Source organism: Camelus ferus, chromosome 2, assembly GCF_009834535.1.
Source record: "Camelus ferus isolate YT-003-E chromosome 2, BCGSAC_Cfer_1.0, whole genome shotgun sequence".
In the NCBI taxonomy this organism is placed as follows: Eukaryota; Metazoa; Chordata; class Mammalia; order Artiodactyla; family Camelidae; genus Camelus; species Camelus ferus.
This window is the reverse complement of record NC_045697.1, coordinates 111,022,763-111,038,395: the sequence shown is the minus strand read 5'-3', so window position 1 is coordinate 111,038,395 and position 15,633 is coordinate 111,022,763. Positions and strand designations below refer to the sequence as shown.

General features: G+C 41.7%; 1 protein-coding gene across 1 annotated transcript in view; it reads left to right on the top strand.

Annotated features, from left to right (window-relative positions):
• Window positions 1-5,136: 5,136 nt before the first annotated feature.
• Window positions 5,137-15,633, top strand: part of TLL1 (tolloid like 1) — a 184,185-nt gene continuing 173,688 nt past the window's right edge. The window contains 1 exon segment of the mRNA XM_032465439.1: window positions 5,137-5,338. Coding sequence (XP_032321330.1) covers window positions 5,170-5,338 — 169 coding nt within the window. The 5' untranslated portion in view covers window positions 5,137-5,169.

Below are 15,633 nucleotides of genomic sequence, written 5' to 3'. Positions count from 1 at the left end.
CAAGTACATTACGTGCATGATCTTACTATATCTTAGCTCAACCCTATCAGGTATTTCATTCTTATTTCAAAAAATTAGGAGAATGGAGCTAGCGGAGAAACTTGCCCAAAGCCAAATAGCTCCTCAGTGGCAAAGTCACTTAGAACGCCTGAGTTTTCTGCGGATGAAGCCTGTATGCCTAACCAGTTCTGTATTCTTAACCAGTGCTTCTCTCCAGCATAACCTTGAATCACTCTGCCTTAAAGTTACACCATTTAGGTTGAAGTGAAGGAGAAGGCGCTTTTCAAACAATGTATTTAAAAGGGCTGGAAATAGTTTGACATTTTACAACTTATTTAAGATGATATCAGCAAACAGATACCGAAAGTGCACTCTGCGGTAGGAACTGTAGGCACATCACATAGATTAACTAACTTAATTCTTATAACACTCTGTGAAATATTATGGAATAAGATTATCCCTGTTTTGTGGATGAGGAAACTGAAGGCACATGAGGTTAAAAAGGTGGGTCCAAAGTTACCAAGCTATTAAGCAGAGGGATGGAATCTGGATTGAGAGACTAAGGTGGGAGGTACAGCTCAGTGGCAGAGTGCTTGCGTAATCAACACAAGATCCTGGGTTCAATCCTTAGCACCTCGATTAAAATAAATAAATACAACCTAACTACCTACCCCTCTAAAAAAGAAAAGTTAGTCTGCTGACTGAGCGACTACTTGCATGTGAGAGACCTGTGCCTCCTTGGCTATGTGCTCCGGGGACAACAGTGAGGATTCAGTACAGGCATAGACTTTGTAGAGTTGCATCCATCTGGTGGACTCGAACCTATCAGTCCCAGCAGGTGGGAAATGCGATGAGCCCTACTTGCTCCCTTCCATTCCCCCCATTTCCCTTTGGCAAAGCTGATGCCTGAATACAGAGTGCAATCATTTCCAGACGTCGTTAGGCAATAGTACGTGGTTTCTGAACAAACAAGTCAGTGGCTTTTCTTGAGACTTACACAGCAAGTAATGCTTAAATAAGAGACCAGACCAAAGTGTTGACAGCAAATACATGCAGTTTCTGTGTCCAAGCATAGTCTTTCTGTGTTGTGCTCTGGAAACACGAATGGGTGATAAGCAGGTAGGTGAAGGAACAGAGCGCAATACAGGTGAGGTGGAAGGGGCAAAACGGCTGTCCACAGACAGTGTGGGGTCCGAGGACCTAAGAACTGAATTAGATCAGTGCTTATCAAACATCAGTTAACCTTCATGGGCCACTATACTATTGACTTAATTTCATTTAGCTACTAACTTGCTTTTTAATCTAAGCATCATTATAAGAAATACATATGCAACTGCAAATTTTGTTGATTATTTTTTCTAATATGCACAAACATATGTAACTCCTTAATTTTTTTTTTAAGTTTATCACTGTGTTAACCCAAAATGATCTCCTGTAGCATCAGTAGCATTTGGGACATGAATTAAAATTAAGAGGTGCTGTGAAGAACTGCTCAGGGCTGAGAGAGAGCCTTAGAAGAAAGCAGGTAAAATAAAGCTTATGTATGCTGTAGAGGGTCACATGAGAATGGGGTGAAAGGGGAATAAAAAGGTCTGGAGTAGCTAAAAGCCATAAAAATTAAGGGTGTCTCTCCCACACAAAGGGCAGTTTGGTAACAAGGGCAGTGCATCCAGTCAGCAAATACCAAGAAATGACCAGAGACTTTTAGATCAATAGCCCCTGCTCAGACCAGAATCCACTGCAAAAGGCAGGCTCTTTTCTTTGTCTTTATTTCCTAAGGAGGTGTGTTTCTTTTTCTCAACGAACATCTTCCATAAAACTTTTGTTGTGAAACAAATATTGCCTTCTGTTCACTTTTTCATTCTTCCTCTACTTGCTACTTAGAACACAGCAATGAGGGACAGATTTTTATTGAATGTAGTATCATTCTAATTAACAAGAGTTAGGAACATCTTGCAGTGGTGGTATATGAAATAATGTGACCTAAAAAATCATAGAATGTAAGATTTTTATAAAATCTTATAAAAGAAAAGAAAATGTGAGAGTCAAACACTATTGAGACCCAGAGACTCATCTGAAAATATTTGACGTAGATGCATATAGGTTAATTCAGAACAGCAGCATTAGTACAAAGTAGGATTTTTTTTTAAAGCCTTGAAGTAATAGGTTGCGCCACATGAAATTGCCAATATTTGCTATTTTTAATCTACAGATTAGATGGTTTCATGGAGCCAGTCTATATGCACACTATTTGGTTAGCAGGTTGACAGTGTTCCCAGGAGCGAGATTAAGGGAGAGAGGGAGACATTTTTTATTGCATATATGTCTGAGTTATCTTTTTTTTTCTTACAAGGAACATGAAGGGGAATATATTCATATGTTCCTTGGTTTCATAGCAAAAAATGATCACAACTAGCTGATCTCAAATTGGCTAGATTAGAAAATAGACATTTCTAACTGACACTGTCTCCAAGGCAAGTTTATTTTAATTACTGTGATAGTAAACAGGATATACCAATTGGCATAGAAAGCACCTCTTGCTTCAGCTATCTTGGGTGGCTTCCTCCCTAAGATTGCTGGGGGGCGATGGGGTTCTGCCGCAAGTGGCAACGGTGGTGAGAGGCAGCTGCCAGCTAGAAGTAAGGTCCCTTCAGCATTCTCTTCAAGTATTTCAGCTCTAAAGAAACATTTCTATATTTTGGTTTGAGGCTCTACTGTGTCTATTTTTCTAACTCTGGATTACAGATTTATAAAACTATAAAACTGAGCAATGATAAATTCTGTAAGGAAAACAGAATAGGCAGATGTCTCTATATGGTAACATATGTTTCAGGACAGATGTATGAAACATACTCATCACTGCAAAGTAAGTTGATGTTTAGGCAAACCCCAGGTACCAACTCTTGCAAACCCTCATATGATAAAATAGTCTAAGGAGATGTTTGCAGTCATTTCGGTTAACAAGGGACATTTTAAAGGTCTGGCAGTAGGGAATGGGGACACTGTCAGCAGCTCAAGAGGATCCTCTAAAGGAAAGTTGCATTTCCAGGGCTTTCAAATAGGCTAAGCAAAATACATTCTTGTTTAGCCCTGCACTAGAGGAACACCACTATTAATTATGCAAACACTTTTTTTTTTGATGGGTAAAAGAATTTGAGAATGACTCAGCAAGAGATTTCAAAACCAAATACTTCTACCTGCTTATTCAATGTGTTCTTTTCAGATCTGCTGTCTGTTTTATGATCTAGGATTAGAAGTTTGAGAGATCAATGGAAGAGAGGCTCCATCACTGTAGTGGCTTCTGAGGAAGCCCCAGTTTTTGCCAGGAACATGGAATCAGTCAGTTCTATCCGGCCTCACATCCTTTTACTCTCAGTTTAAATTGGAAATATTCGGTATTTCTTCAAGATTAGCCTCTGATTTTTCTTTAACAAACGTAAAACCTAGCCAAAGACTGGGTCTACCTGTCAAAGGGGTGTGTGTGTGTGTGTGTGTGTGTGTGTGTGTGTGTGTGTGTGTGTATGCCTGTGTATATGGTGTTACCTTATTTCCCTCTAGATGAGACTGTATGTTGATGGTAACTCAGAAAAGGAGGGACAATTTAAATATTAAATTAAGATGCAACGGTAACAGAAGATTTTTTTTACAAGTCCCTGCTAGAGCGACAGTTCAAGATTTAGTTGGTAAAGGGAAGGCTTTTTCCCAATCATCAGTCCTTTGGAAATTTGGGGGGAGGAGAAGTCCTCTCACCTATTTTGGAAACTACTTGCAGATGTGGGGAAACCTCTGAATTGCTCACAACAGGGGTTTTGCAGAGATTTCCTCTGATTTTTTTTTTCCTTCCCCAATTTCCCACAGCCTGTGTTTGTCCTGCGTCTGCTAGGCTGACATGTGGTTTACCTCGCTAATCCTGCTGCCAGGTTTTACACACTCTCCTCTGAAGTAAAACAACTGAAGCCAAAGGATACTGAGCAACTCTGGGCATGGGCGCCAGAGCTGTCACAGAAAATTTGCTTCCCAAGTGTTCCTTCCAACTTCCCTTCCTGAGCCGGCGTGAGCCACAATGCAGCCCTTGGCGAGGTCTTCGCGTTTCCTGCTGCTGCAATCTGTAACTGGATTTTGGATTTTTTTTTTTTTCTTAAACTGCAGTTCTGAGTATCTTAATTCTTAGCAAAACTTTGTCGGTTGGGGGACTTTGAAAAGCAGTCCGTTTCCTTACCTGAGGGGTGGAGGCCCAGGCACTTTTCTTCCCCTCGGGGCTGTACGGAGGCAGAGGCAACAAAGGGGAGACGCAAGCTCCTTGTTACTGGGGGGAAGTGGAGGTTGGAGCCGAGTTGTCATCATCCCTCGCCCACCCCCGGTCTGGCGCTGTCGGCTGGCACGTACATCATCTATTAACTGCTGTTCGCGGGACGCAGTGCGTGATATATTCATTTTTATCTTTAGTAAATTAGAAATGGAATTCTCGGCGCACTCGCGTCTGTCTGCTCGTGTAGGGCTACCGAAAGGAGGCGGAGAGGAGGCTGTGGCCCGGATCCTGACCCTGATTGTATGAATAAGTAAGCAGGATGCAAGTGATTGGGTTAGATGCTGTGAAGAATTTTTTTTTTTTTTTCAAGTTAGGAAGAGGGTAAAAAGACAGCCTGGGGGGGAAAGGCAAACAGTGCATCCCCAAATCCTCCCACTTTCGTTCTTCTCGCAGTCAGTTGCTTTGCTGCTTCTGCGGCTTTTAAGGTCTGGCGGTGAAGGAATGTCCGCCACCCACCCGCGTTCGCGGTCCCCACTTTCAGCTCAGACGCGCTGATGTGCATACGGGGCTCGTCCTCCCACAGCGGCTCCGGGTCCCGGGTGCGGGGCGCGCGTGGGGCCTGAGCCCGGGGACCCAAGCCTGGGGTCCTGAGCCCGGGACAGCCGCGGGAAGGACGGCCGCCTGGAGACAGCCTGGCCGCGCGCCCGCCCGGACCCGCTCCCCACCTGCCCCCGCCCGCCCGCCCGCCCGCGGCCCGCCACTTCGCCCGCGGCCCGCCACCTCGCCCGCGCGTGGGGACAGGCCGCCCTGCCCTCTCTCCGCCCGACGGCGCCCCATGTCCCCGGACACCTGAGCGCCGGCCGCGCCGAGGAGCCTCCCGCGGGGACAGGCGCCGGTGTCCTGCTTCCTTCGCGAGGAAGATGGGGCTAGAGACGCTTTCCCCGGGGATGCTCGCGTGGCTGGTGGCCGCGGGGGCTGTCCTCTGCGCGGAGCTGGAGGTCTGCGCCGGCCTCGACTATGACTACACTTTCGGTGGCGACGGAGAGGACGAGGCGGAGGCGCTGGACTACAAGGACCCGTGCAAAGCCGGTGAGTGCCCTCTCGGGGCGAGACGGCGGGGGCGCGGCTGGCGCGGCGAGAGTGCCGGGTCTCACCTGTCTCCTTCCCACCCCCTCCCCACCCCGAGGGGCCGCGCCGCCCCCGCTGCCGCAGCTCCGCGCCCGCAGGACCGGATGCCAAGCTCCGGCTCCCAGTTTGGGGATCTTCTGGAGTTCCGACCCTCCCCCTCCCCGCCCCGACGCGGCGCTACCAGCCGCAGACGCCGCCGCCGCCAGGGCTCTGAGCCCAGCGCCTGCGGCCCTCCGCGTCTCGGCCGGCGCCTCCCGGGTGCCGGGCGCCGGACGCCGGGGATCCCGCTCGCTGGCGAGCCGACTCCACGTCGGGACACCTTCGCCCCCTCTCGGTCAGGGTCTGGTGTGGGTCTTAGGCGACAGGGGGATGTCGACGCCCTCGAAAGCTCCCCGGCCGGATGGATTCGAGTGCATTTGCTCATTTCAAGAAAGCTTAAACACTTCCGAGTTGCCTTTCCATTCAAACTCCCCTTCGCTTTCAAACTTGCCCTCGCTTGCGCCCTGGGACCTGCTGTGGGACGCCCCACCCGGAGCTCCCCCCGCCGCCTGAGGTCGGAGCCACACGCCCTGGCTCTGGGCCCTGCTCTGCCGAGTTGAGGCCGAGGTGACCTGGGTTCGGTAAACCCACCATTCACCTTGCAAGGAAAGTGGTCACGAGGGTGCTGGGGCTGATCAGGTGAGTGTCTGTAAACAGAAGGCACACTCTGCCTCATCTCAAGAAGAAGGGAGGGCAAAGTCTCAAGGGTAGACTTGCCTCTCGGATTCTGTGCGGGTGGTCTGCGTGTGACTCGATTTCTCCCCTTCCGTGGCTAGGTAAACCTCTTCCCATCTCTCTTGGACCTGAAGTTAGGAGAGATGGACGCAAATGAAGGGAAGTGCTGGAAATTCCCTTAACATGTACCTTTGATGACACATTGTTCTGACACGGAGGATGTGTTTGCGTTAAGGAGCCTTAAGTGTTGGCCTTATCAGATCTTTCTTGGGGCACTCTTACTGCATATACTTATTCAAAACTTGGAGGAGCTTAGCAGAAACATGTCAGTCTGGAATTCAGAATTCTGATTTCATTCAATTTGGTTTATAAGTTTTCTCATCACCTTGAACACAGTCCATTCCACCAGAAGTTTCCTGGGCCTTTCTTGCTGGTTTAGAGGACAAGACATCTTTCTGCTGCGGTGCATGAGTAGAAGCTGGCAGCCAGAATTCAGTACTATACAACTCCCTAAATCTACTTTTTACTGAGAAATTTGTTTTGAATAATGTTTGCAACTGGGTGAAAATTGAGGGCGCTCTTGTTTTAGGTAAGGTAGAAATGAAGGAAGTTATTTCTAAAGACTGTCTAGGAAAACACCCATTCAGATGCTTTTGTTGTGTGAAAGGTTTAACCAGCTACCAATATGAGAAAACCAGGGGATATGTATACATAGGTTTGATTTCAGGAAAATGTAGTTTTCTATATACATTAAGGTAAACGTTTATGCCTTGAAAAACCGTTAACTTCAAATATGAATATATTGTAAGAAGTGTCCAAAGTTAGCTAATACATTTTCAAACGTTATGTTGTTTCAGGCTTATCTTAGCATTAGAAATTGTCTAGAAGAGGCTTCTGTGAACATGTGCTTTTTTTTTTCTATTTTAGAGTGTTTGCAATTTTAAAATTTAATTGTACCTTGTGTATTGAAACGCACCTCAAGCATAAATGTTTATTTTCCTTGGCACATGATCGTCTAGGCAAGGAAAAAAAAAACTAAGAGCATTTGCTTTTATTTTTCCTTTACTGCTGGTTTGTTTTTGAACAGAGCTGTTGAAGATAAAACAGCAAAAACAAGTTTGAGTGGATTATTACTCTAACCTTATTTCTTCCCTATCTTTGCATACTAGAAACAAACTTCTACATGTGTGTAGTGAAAGAGGAATGAGAATTGTCCACGTGGAAGACTGAGATGTAAGCCCCAAACCTGAGATCTCTTTTTAAATGATCAACCCTGCTTTTTTAACTTGGTGAAATGAAAAGCTTTGATTTACCATCCTGGCTCAAGAGTAGCAAAATCTTAGTGCATCCTTTTGGCACTGTGTAAGACAAATAAAGATTGTAATAAAAGGGAAAAGTATTAAATAATACATCAACATTCCAAACAAGAGTCAATAAAAGGTCACTAAAATAAAAAAGATGAAGACAGATATGTGAAAGATAGCCAGGAAGAAAACAAGACGGTGTGCCCTCTAGATTCTGGGGTTCCTTTGATCTGCACTTTCCCAAGAACAGAGTGGAGGGCATAGCCCACTGAATAAAATGCCCTTTTTGAACTTCCCTAATAGGGGTCCTAAAGTTCCTGAAACTATACGGTGGCTTAATGTCATAGTGACTAACACGGTTTCAAAACACTTTGATTACATCATTTCAACTCAATACAACAGCCCAATATGGTGGAATTTGTTAATGTTACCATTACACAGATAGGAAAACAAATGCTCTGTGAGGTCAAACACATTTGATAAGACTACCCAGAACTCAGTTCCAAGTCTCCTGGCTACAAAGTCTGCTCGTACAAATTAAACAATTACACTGTATTCTTAGCTGGCCTTTTGGAGGTCTTCCTTGAAATCCAAACAACAGAAATTCGTCCAGGTTATTAGACGAATAGACTAATAGAAATGCAGTTACCTTCACTATCTGACATGAGTGAAATGACTAAGAACATAGTTTTATCTTTTCTAAACGCAGTTAGAACGTAAAGGACAGAGATCATAGCTGATTTTTAATATTTATCACAGGGATGGATTACCACTGATAAATATCTAGTAAGTTCTCAATACCTTCTCAGTTTCTATAGACTATTAATATTGATCTTCATCCCTCATTTCCAAACTCCTATTCTAACCAAGATCACGTGTTACCCAAGGAGAAATATTCTTCATTAGAACTTGTTAAAATGGTGTCATCCTTAATATATCTGTGAGACAGTGTAATTTGTACACCTTTCAGAACTCTGATTTCAAGTTCATGAGGCTATAGGACAAGAAGGAAGACTTGTGTTAATTTAACTGTGATTTAGAAAGGCATTTTTAGTATAAGAGAAAGGAGGTAGGTCACGGTAGCCCAGCCTCAGATATATTTGTATAGCCGAGCCCATTAGAACAGAAAATCGGTAATTCATCTCTCTATATAAGCAGGCAGACACAAAGATGCAGATAATTCAAAGGAATGTCTGTCTTGCACATAAAGATGTCAGCACAGTACATAGTCATCTGCATTTGCAATCGGATGTCTCTTACTCTCTCTAGTTCAGAAGGGTCCTGAGGGACATTGGGCAGCTGATGCTGCAGGAAGTCATTCCAGAACAGAGACTGAGGTGTCCTGTTTCATTGTTGTACAGTACCAACGGGTCTTAATCCAGGTATCTGTGAATATCTGTGAGCAGCCTGGGCAAATTCAGTGCACAAATTAATCTCTCAGATTTGTCTAGAGATTACCTGGAAAGCAGAGACCTGGTAAACCAGCGCAGTGTTCTCTTCCTCCCCCTCCTCCCTCCCTCCCCTCCCTTCCTCCTGTCTTTTCTCTTTTTGTATATGAGGAGAAATCAGGAAAGCACAGACAACTGAAAATATAGTACCTGAAAAAGGGAGACTGAAGAAATTAGAATTTTGAATGATGAGTAGAGGCTAAAACTAGTGAGGTATAATGTTTGTCCAGAAGGGCATCTTTATCCTCTTAACACAGTGTGAACACTGAAAAAAAGACTTTCTACCTTTAATCTTCTCAGTAAACAACTTCTTTTCTTGGAAAAAAAAACCAAGCATGATTAAAGGTCAGTGACTTGCAAGGTTACATTTGCCTTTAGAGTGGCATATGCAAGCCTGTTTATATAGAAACGGGCTTTTGACATCCTGAAGGGATTCTTCTGTCAGCTTTTCTTTATAACCAGGGTCTTAGTGTCCTGGTACACTAACTCTTGGGGTAATTTTCATAATTTATAATCTCTCAGTAAGATCTCACCTTTTTTTGATTCTCAGTGTTGTGCTTTCTAGCTACATTGGCAGCCTCCTAGGTATGGCAGTTTATAATTTGAGGTTCAACCCCTTGTCTGCTTTAGTCCATCATAATATTAAATATCCAAACAAATATTTCTTGCTTGGCATCTCTTTAGATTGCCAAACCTCATGTTAAAAGTGCCCTTCATAGACCCGCTTCTCTTAACCATCTCTTCTGTTTTACTTTTCATTCATCAGATCTTTTTTTTTTTTTTCCTTCTTCTCCTCCTGCCTCTGGTGCCAACTCAAAAGTGGCCAAAATACAGTTTTTGCAAAAGGGATGGATAAGAATTCCATAGAGTTGAATTCTGTTTATCATTTGCCGATAAGAATTCTCTAAGGTCCTTGTCCTGAGGTCCCGTGTTGATTTTTTTTTTTTTTTTGGTCCACAAATGGTGATTACTGATACCAGATAGGATAAAATAGATTCTTTTTTTCTTAAATATATCCTCTCAGACTAAGCCAGCTCTAAAACTGCTTTCTGTTTGCTTGTTTTCACAGCTTCCTGAGGTCTTCCCATTTTTTGTCTCTCAAGAGGGTAGTGTCCTTTGCAAATTCAAAATTTAACTGGCATTCCTTCTCTGAGGTAGTTGGTGTAATAATTCACAGAACCTTTATGGTTTCCATTCAAGTAGGTGGTCTTTGAGCCTTCTTTTCTCTATTTAGGCTTCCCTAGCCTCCGTGGAACAGTTAAAAGTCTGTAAGAAGAGCCTAGTGTAAGCTTTTTGAGGAAGTTAATATATAATTCCAAAACTTTTCTCTTGCCCTCCATGATTGCTCACTTTTCTACAAAAATCTAATATATACCATGCATAGTTTCTTCTACAGAAAATGTATTTTCTCCCCCCATCATATATGTATAAATCCTATTTTTGTACAACTCAGCAACCTTTCCTAATTTAACATTTAGACTCACTTGCGTGTAGTTACCACCATATTCTTTGTAAACCTTAAGAATATTAGTCACGTTAATAATCTTTTAGGCCTCTCAGTCAGTGAGTGTACGACTTGACAGGGGTTAACCCTTAAATGTTTCTAGAACTCAGGTCGATAGTATCAAATGCCGTTGATTCACTATCATTAATTATTTTTTCTTTTTAGAATATTATCTATTGTTTCTAATAGTACCTTAGCACCATCTGCTTCAAATATTTAAAACTAGGACCTTCCCTAAGCTTTTCTAAAAATGCCTGGAAAAGATAGAGGCAAATAATCCATTTAAAATGCATCCTTGCACATCCTGCTGGGACCATCTGGTGTCTGGGGAGGTGGGGAAAAGGGGGCTATGCTGCTCCCCCAAACTGTAGGGAAGGCCCCCCACCCCTCCCCCGGCAGCATTTTGAGCCCACAGCTAAGCCTGGAGTGGACCAGGGCTCAGGTGCCTGGCAAGATTCCTGGGGATGTGAGATTTCCCCTACTAGGGGAATTTTGAGGACTCTTAGAGTTCTTTCCTATTCCAAGATCTGGAATTAATTGTGGACGTACCCTTCCTAAATGAAGAAGTAAAGAATCCTCTCCGCAACCCCGGGTACAGCAGAATGATTAAACAATATGGCTTTAATGGTTTATTTCCTTTAGTTACCTATTGAAAAATGATACTTGGGGAAGAACATTTAAAAAAAAAGTTATAGCCTCAAAGCTATGGAATGAGTTATATAGAATGTGTTCTTACTCAAATCAGGGGAACTCCTTGCTTATTTATTTCATTCTTGCCATTGGCAGCCCTGAAAAATGGAATATTGACTATTACATTTGGAGACATGGTGGGCTGGCTAATGGAATGCTTGTTTTGTCAGCTCTTTACAAAATGTGTGCGAATCCTGTCAAGCTGTTCTAAAAGAGCTCAACTATGTATTTGTATTAAGAATGATCGTAAATTAGGTGTTAATTGAAATTCAGAAAGTGAACCGATGAAATGTTTGCCTTAATCAGCAGTTCTCTGGCAAGTTACACTTATAGTTTAAATGAAAATATTTGCCACTGACCATATTTAAAAAAAAATTTCATAAATGATAATCGTTCTAAGAAATTGAAACGATGCATTAAGTAGAAGTCCTTCCAAATATACTAGTTTTCTCAAACAAAATCTAATTTTAAGTATTCGTATGCTACTAAAGCATTCATCTCAATGTTTAAAAAAGACATTTCAACAGTTTTTAACACACTGAATCATTTTACAAATCAGGATCATGACAGAGATGGAGACACAAACCATATATTTACTATCAGCATTTAGTATCTTCTGTGCTGATGAACTTCCTATTGATGACATTTAGTTTGTGTGATGGGGGAGGAAGAGCTGGAATTCCTTACATTTCTGTATTCCTTACATTTTTCATTTATGTTAAACTGTCAGGACATGGATTTTGTGCACTGAGGGCACCTCAAATGGTCTCTGGCCTGGTGGCTGATATCAGCATGTTCTGAGCTCTCTTCTTTGGCTATGAGTGGGTTTGGAGTATTTATTAAGGTAATTCCAGCCCTTGTGCAGCATTAGAACCACCTTGGCATCAGTTCAGTGGAGCAACTATCCTGAGAGGATGGCGCTCCCCTCCTCTGCCCTGATCTTTCTGGTCCACATGCCTCCTAGCTGAAGTTTATGGTTTCGTGTTTCATACTCAAATGATTGTGTGATTTAGCACATCTCATTGCATGGTCATTAAACCTTTAAGATACCCCAGGGAAGAGTGTCACACATAACTGGAAAAGAGCCAAATGGAGAACGTTCTAGAGAGTGAGTCCTTGGACCCTGTATATCCCACATATCTAGGAATCGCCTTCATGACTCGTGTCAAAGCAGCGCAGCTCATATTTTTACAGTGAACATTGCACCTGTCTCCTGTCTTTATCATATCCCTACCAATTAACATTATTGTCACCCCTTTTGGATACACGAGGAAACTGAGACTCAGAAAGGTCCAGTGACTGGGCTGTCATCCCAGTTAATAAATGGTGAGAACTTGAACCCAGGTTCTGTATTCCGGATTCCTTCCTTTCTTTGAATCTCCTTTGCTGGCTCTCCAGCCAGTACAAATGTATTAAAGCTCATAATTGAAGGGATGGTATTTGTGCCATGGGCATCCTTCCAGTGTGATTTTCTTCAGTGGGAACACATCTTGCCTTCAACATTCTTGCATTTTACAAGCTATATACTGTACGGTCAGAGTAAGGCCAATACTTTCAATTGCATGGAATGTGGAGTAGACCCTACTCCCTTTCAAGGGAGTATTGTCCAAGTGTAGAGTTACAATGAAATACCCCAATTATCTATAAGACAAATGAAAATGCATACAAGTAATTCCAATAGAGATACATTTGAGTGGTAAGTAGTGCAGGGGAGAAATGGCTACATGCTGCCCCAAGTATATAAATTGTGACAGCAGGCTTTCCATGTTGTTTAAGGCAGTAGTTGACTTGGATTTGAGTAGAATTCAGTCATCAGTGTCTTGTTCTTGGCACAGGCTCTGGCATTTTGTGTGGTACCCATTAAATTGTTTCACACTTTCAATTACTCTCTGAACATTCATTGAATTCCTGCTTAGGAGCCCATAAAGAGTGCGAAGAACAGCCTTTCAAATGCAGGCTGTTCAGGAAAGTGGTTTACAGTGTACATTATGTATGTAAATGACGTGTGAATGCCTCTGAGAAAACAAATATGCTGTGAGAAAGAACTTAAATAACTTTATCTTTTTGAGCCCAATTTGTCTAAAAGCCCTCAGGTCAAAAACTGAAAGCATTGAGGGATCATAGGATTAACTAAACTTCTTGGATCTCCAGTCTGGGAAGTGGGAAGTCTGGCACATTCAAAGTATGTACTCTGTGTAGTATTTACTATATTACCATCTCTTTGAAGAAAACATATTACTTTTAGCAAATTATCATGCTTTCTAAGAGGAAGACTTTCTGTTTGTACCTTAACAAATAAGTAAGAACAAAACTGGTAAAACAGGCTTCCTTTTCTGTCTCCTTTTCCAAACCTAAGCGCAAGGGGAGTTTTCCTTTCATATGTCTTTTTCAGTCCCAGGAGAAGAAGGAGTATATATTTGGACCTGCCTGGAGTGTGGCCTGCAGGCAGTCACCAGGGGAAGAATAATTAGGATTTGCCATCTGGAATGGGTAACAGAGGTAATGACCTAAAAATCAGGGGCTTTGTTTTATGTTATGTTTCTATGGGGAAAGAGATTTGTGAGTAGTTTGTTGGGGGAACAAGTGACCAATAGTTAAATACAGAAAGAGGATACTGATTATAGGCTACGTCTCCAGGGTGTCCCAGGATTTAAATGTTTATAATAAGAACAGATTTCTAGTGTATGTAAGGGTAGGATGGAGCATCATAAACAAAACTGTATACTACGTAAACAAGTGCGCTGTAACACACCCTTCTCCTGCACTGAATGGGACTGGTAGCTTAGCGCTTTAAGACCACTTGTTTTATGTCACCCAGTGATGGAATCAGAATTTGAATCCAGAATCCTGGATTCCATGTGTTGCCTTGATGTGTCTCCCTCCCCCTCTTTCTCCTCCTCCTTTTTTTTTTTTTTTTTCGGTATGGGTACAATTTTGCAAGTTGGGGATGGCTTTAAAAATTAATTTTTTAAGATTTCAGGGAGGCCAGAATAGTGCATCTATTAAAACTTGGGCTTTGGAGTGACATGGACATAGATTCTAATAATGGCCCTACTGAAGGGAGGGTGTAGCTCAAGCACTAGAGCACATGCTTAACATACAGGAAGTCCTGGGTTCAATCCCCAGTCCCTCCCCTTAAAGTAAATAGATAATAAACCTAATTACCTCTCCCTCAAAAATAAATAAAATAAATAATGTTTGACTCACCACACAGTCACTGTGTGTGGCTTTTGGCAAAGTTATTTAACTCCTTTACACTTAAGTTTTCTGATCTATAAAGTGGGGATGATGTCACGATTCTCAAGGCGCTATTATAAAAGTCAAATGAATGTAAAGTAAAAAGCACTCTGTCTGAAATGTAGTAAACACTTTATAATTTGTATTCACAGTAGCATAAATACATAGGGATTAGATTAAAAAATTGCAACTACTTACTTGTAGGAAGACAATCTTTATAAAACTACTTGTGGGGTAAAATCATTTTTTCTTGACATATATAAAAAAGTGTTCATATTGCAAGTCCTCTAAACTTTCAAACTGAGAGTTTATTCCCCCAAGTAGACTTTTTTGTTTGGCAAGATATCAGAGATAACCAGCAGAAGCATTTTCTATGTGTTCTCCTGGCTGTTTGCTCAGGTGCCTAAAACACTCAAAATATATTGACAGTTTTAAATTCACTTCCCTAATGTGTGAATAGAATCTTGGCTATATGGTCTTTCAGTAATTTCTGGTCCATATTTTATTTGCTATCTGGATTAGTTAGAAGAACTTACATACTCACAATCCTACGTTTACACAGAGCTAAATTTACACATGGCTCTAAGCAGCAAATAGTCGTAAATCCATCAAACCTTTATCGAACACTTACTGTGAATAAAGAATGGATTTATCCCTGGGATTGCAAAAGTATGGAAAATGATACAGTGCCTGACCTGGTGTAGTCTTAACTTTACCATTTGTAGGTAGATCAAAGTTTATGTATAAATAGTTGTTTATGTTATTAATCACAGATTTGTATGCTAAAGTTATTTCAATTTAGCATTTGAAAGTAAATACTATTGTATACTATGATAATCAAAATATATATTCCTGTAAATTATTCCTGGAATTTTCTTTACTCATGACATATGAGGAATAAAGCTTGTGGACAGTGTAACAACTTTAAGTACTTTGTAGACTTCATTACTTGGCAGTGGGCTGGGATAGGATGCAGGCAGTTACTTGAAGGTCATGTGTATTGATAATCATGCTTTCCATTTATTCTTTCCTCAAGTATCTTGATTTAAAAATTTCAACTTCTTTTTGTTATATTTCCTCACATTAGCTACCAGAGTACATTTCTGTCCTCCACACAATATCCTTATTCTTAAATACATTTAAAATACATGGTTAACTTTTCCCTGTTTACAAGTCAGGAGAAGCAAAAACAAATGACATAAAATAGATGAAATGAAAATGTAGTATTTTTACTTACGCTACTCTACTGTGGTTTTGAAAAGCAAATGTAAGTTCTATTTCTTTACATAATTCTGTGTGGGTAGTGGTATAGCAATTGGTAAATAAACTGGACTGGTAGTCAAGAAATATAATTTTTCC